The 4,516-nt window shown below is 50.4% G+C and overlaps 1 protein-coding gene across 1 annotated transcript in view; it reads left to right on the forward strand.

The window, feature by feature from the left end:
• Positions 1-2,767: 2,767 nt before the first annotated feature.
• The window catches only part of COCMIDRAFT_40125 (uncharacterized protein), a gene marked incomplete at both ends in the record, with an annotated part of 2,122 nt that continues 373 nt past the window's right edge, over positions 2,768-4,516 (forward strand). The window contains 2 exons of the mRNA XM_007693566.1: positions 2,768-2,889; positions 2,933-4,325. Coding sequence (XP_007691756.1) covers positions 2,768-2,889; positions 2,933-4,325 — 1,515 coding nt within the window. The remainder of the gene's footprint in view (positions 2,890-2,932; positions 4,326-4,516) is intronic.

Here is a 4,516-nt window from a genome sequence, read left to right on the forward strand (position 1 = left end):
TATTAATAGACGAGATAGCAAGCTGAATATCTGCTTCTTTTGAATGTGATTGAGTAATTTGGTGTCGAGCCATTGTATGTGAAGAGATGAGAGGTGCGCAAAGTTGGTGGGGTGCGTCACTCGCTTGTACGCGTCACTCGCTTGTAAACTACGTTAATCTTCTCTCTAATCAGCCATTGCGAAAAACTAAATTCTGAGCCAGCTATGTATCTGGGTATTTCGGACACCGTGTATCAGTCTATGCACAGAATTATTCATATTTTTTTTTCTTTCTTTTTTTTCCGCATATTCTTCTAGGGAATATGTATGATAGGCCACAGAATAATGCATATCTCAGAAAAAAAACCACTGTGTTCAATGTCAGTGACAGTCGACAAGTAACACAGCGTCTTCACCTTAGGCGCAATGACATCAGAACCCAATTTACACATTATCATTTTGTCACATTGCCGAGACAAGCGCCATACACATCATTAGATAACACTATAGTTCGTGGACTTGGCTGTCTGTAGCGGCATCACGCCCGTCACAAACTATAATCTGACAGCTCGCACAAAGTTTGCACCATCACTCCCCGAGAACATCTTCCACGTTGCATCGTGTCAAACACGTGCAGCACCTTTGCATCCGTTTGGCATCAGCGTTTCTCCTGCCTCCCCTAACAGTTTTCATCACGTGTTTTGACAGATTAAGCGCAAACAGCGACAGTTTACAGGGCGCTATTCATCTTCGTTTTGCATTAAGATGCTGCAGTAGTAGGTCATTTCTAGTGCAAACTAGCTCGACGCAGGTTGTCATCGTTTTACACACGTGCTGCTGCGTCCGCTCTCGTTTGGTCACAGCGCATTGAATCGAAAAACGTTTTGTATACACCTCCGCACACATCTCCCCTCACACCTCCACGCCTCAATGCGCAAGTCAGCGGATTTGAGCTTCAACAGCCTCGTCCAACCCTCAATCCCCGTCATTCCCCCTCACCCAGGCAATCCAGACCTCCCCCTCCCCCCCAAAAAAAAATCTATTTCCGTCCCTCTATATCGACCCCCAACTATTACCGACTCACGATCCATCTCATCGCTTTAACCCACCAAATGTTTCCGGCAACCCGTCAAACACGACCCCCCCACAAGCCCTTTCTTCCCCGCCTCCTCAGATAGACAAAAAAGACGTCTTGTTACTATATTCTGCATCTGATCTAACCCATATCCTGCCCCCATTCATGCCTTGTAGCGATCAAACATCTCACCCTACCCCACCCCCCAAAGAAAAGATAGATAGATGGAGAGAGAGAAAAAAGGGACAATGCTCACGCCTTGCGCTTTGAGCCGCATGCGCGCACCAACTCTCATCTTCCTTCCCCCCAGTTTCAGAAAAAAAGAAAAAAAGCATGATCATAGCACTGACCTTTTCTTAGTGCTGTTGCACAGACTGCTGCAGGAAGAAAAAACAGCAATGTGAGTATACTTGGGCTTGTTCGTCAGGTGGTGCCAAGAGGGTCTTGCTGGTTTGACGTTGGGGGCGTCGCCAATGCCTTTGAGCCGGCAGCGGTGTTGCACGTGCTTTCACGCGTTTCACGAGGCTGATATTATAAGACCGAATATTGCTTAGTACGGGTATGATTTTGTTCTTGTAGTTTGTATGATTTTCGTTAGTAGGAGTAGTGGTATCGTCGATGTTGTGTGGTGGTTCCTGGCGAGTTTTGGTTACGATGATGTGTCGCTCCACACAGTAGATAGTGTATTGATCCTGCAGCTGCAGGTTCTCTCGAAGAAGAAGTAAGTTTTGAAAGTCACTGGGTCCTGCAGTAGGCTAAGCAATTCTCCGCTGCTGTCGATCAAACGGCATCTTGGGGGAGGGGCACAGCGCATGATGGGGCCTTGGTACATGACTTGTAGCGTCGAGGCAAGCAGCCTTGTGGGGAAAGGGAAAAGGGAAGAGGAAGGGCCTAGACGGCGATACTATGGTATAGCACATTCTGTGTATTCTCATGGATTCTTTACGGGGTAACACTAAATTTAGGAGTGAAACGGTTTGATCAAGGCATGTGTAACACGACGCTAACTCGCGCGGGAGCGGTTCGGCTCTATTACGCTACATGGCGCCAAAAGGTACAGTATACCGCATAATTAGCACAGTTTGGGTCCTGAGTAGCTACATATTGTGACACTACCTGTTTAAGACTGGTTTAGAGTGCCCAGACAAAGCTAAAATCAACGCATAGTCTTCGAGAAGGCCTTGAAACACGTGACACCCATACTAAGTGTTTATTCTTGACTGAACTATTCATGCTCACGTGCTGCAACTGTCCATGCTTGTGCAACAGAACTATTCATGCTCGACATGTTTGTTCTAACTAGCTGTTAGCGTGTGAGCGTTAGAGTATAGTTGCTGACAACTACCTAGGCCGTGCGCTGTGAATGCTAGACGAGTAACGTCTATGCTAAGGGACTCCGATGTTTCTCGTGTTTATGCTTCTGTCTTGGTATCTGTATCGTTGATACTGTAGTAACGACTTGGCGTTCAAGCCTGGTGTTTGTGTTTTCGAGAAGTATCGCATCTCGAGTAGTATAAAGATAGGCAGTTGCGCATCATTTGCAAATCATCAGATCAGCATCACTCGATCTATCATCACTTCCATTCTCTCTCGGTCTCGCAGGTTGACGATCACTCACTTTTCAAATTCACTTCGAAAGTCGAATTCGCAACTTCAAGCCGGTCTTTTTACCCAACTTCATTCCTATCAAACCACTCCACCCACTCTTTCAACATGCATCCCTCCACTATCGCTGCCATCTTGGCCTTCACTGCCGGTATGGCTGTCAACGGCGCGCCGCTCAACCCCTCCTCCAGGCCTCTGACCCTTGATGATCTTCAATACACGCCTCAGATGTAAGTCTTCCATAGCAAACACTATAAGGCATTAGATTAACAGCATTAGGGGTGATCCCATGTACCGGGCGGTTGACAAGCGCGATCCTCAGCGCAGCAAGGGCCGTATCATTGGCAACATCGCCGAGGGAATCGGTGGCGGTGTCGGTGCCGTTGCAGACTTGCCTACTATCGGCGGCGCTGTCCAGGGTCAAAACCAGAAGCGGGATCCTCAACGCAGCAAGGGCCGTATCATTGGCAACATCGCCGAGGGAATCGGTGGCGGTGTCGGTGCCGTTGCGGATTTCCTCACAATCGGCGGCGCTGTCCAGGGTCAAAACCAGAAGCGTGATCCTCAGGGAAACTATGCCCATGTCATTGACGACATCGTCGAGAAAGGTGGTGTTATTGGTGGTGCTGCCGACTTGCCTACTATCGGCGGCGCTGTCCAGGGTCAAAACCAGAAGCGGGATCCTCAACGCAGCAAGGGCCGTCTCATCGGGAACATCGGCGAGGGAATTGGTGGTGTTATTGGTGGTGTATCAGATCTGATCACAATTGGCGGTGCAGTCCAGGGCCAGCCTCAGAACCAGAAGCGCGATCCTCAGCGTAGTAAGGGCCGTATCATTGGCAACATCGCCGAGGGAATCGGTGGCGGTGTCGGTGCTGTTGCAGATTTTCTCACAATTGGCGGCGCTGTCCAGGGCCAGAACCAGAAGAGAGGCCTTACGGTCGTGGATAATCTCGGTCAACCAGTAGCGGCCAGTGAACCCGCTGACTACGACCTCGTCGAGGGACAGAACGAGAAGAGAGACCCTCGCCGCATTGGAAAATTTATCAAAGGATTTGGCGAAGGTGTTGGAATTGCCGGAGATCTGCTTAACCTCGGTGGCGCTGGCCAAGAATCTCAGCCAGCTGCAAAGAGGGGCCTTACAGTCGTGGACGAGCACGGTCAGCCAGTAGTGGCCAGTGAGTCTGTCGACTACGACCTCCCAGAAGTCCAGAACGAGAAGAGAGACCCTCAGCGCGGCCGCCGCATTGGAAACTTTATTAAGGGATTTGGCGAAGGTGTTGGAATTGCCGGAGATCTGCTTAACCTCGGTGGCGCTAGCCAAGAATCTCAGCCAGCCGCAAAGAGGGACGTTCCGCTAATCGCTGATGACAAAGTCAATAGCATTGATGCAGAACACTCGACAGTAGGCTTGTCGGCGCCAGCGATTGAGTACGAGAAGCGTGATCCTCAGCGCAGCAAGGGCCGCATCATTGGCAATATCATCGAGGGTATTGGCGGTGGTGTCGGCGGTGCTATCGACCTGGGCATCATTGGAGGAGCTGTTCAAGGCCAGAACCAGAAGCGTGATCCTCAGCGCAGCCGTGGCCACAAGATTGGCAAGGTCATNGAGGGACTNGGTGATGGTCTTGGTGGTGTTGCTGATATCATTCAGATCGGTGGAGCTGTCCAGGGCCAGCAACCCCCTCAGAAGCGCGATCCTAAGCGCAGCAAAGGCCATATCATTGGCAATATTATCGAGGGCATTGGCGGTGCCGTTGGAGGTGCTGCCGACCTTGGCGTCATCGGAGGAGCTGTTCAAGGCCAGAACCAGAAGCGCGAGCCTCAGCGCAGCCGTGGCCACAAGATTGGCAAGGT

This window comes from Bipolaris oryzae (genome assembly GCF_000523455.1).
Source record: "Bipolaris oryzae ATCC 44560 unplaced genomic scaffold scaffold_171, whole genome shotgun sequence".
In the NCBI taxonomy this organism is placed as follows: Eukaryota; Fungi; Ascomycota; class Dothideomycetes; order Pleosporales; family Pleosporaceae; genus Bipolaris; species Bipolaris oryzae.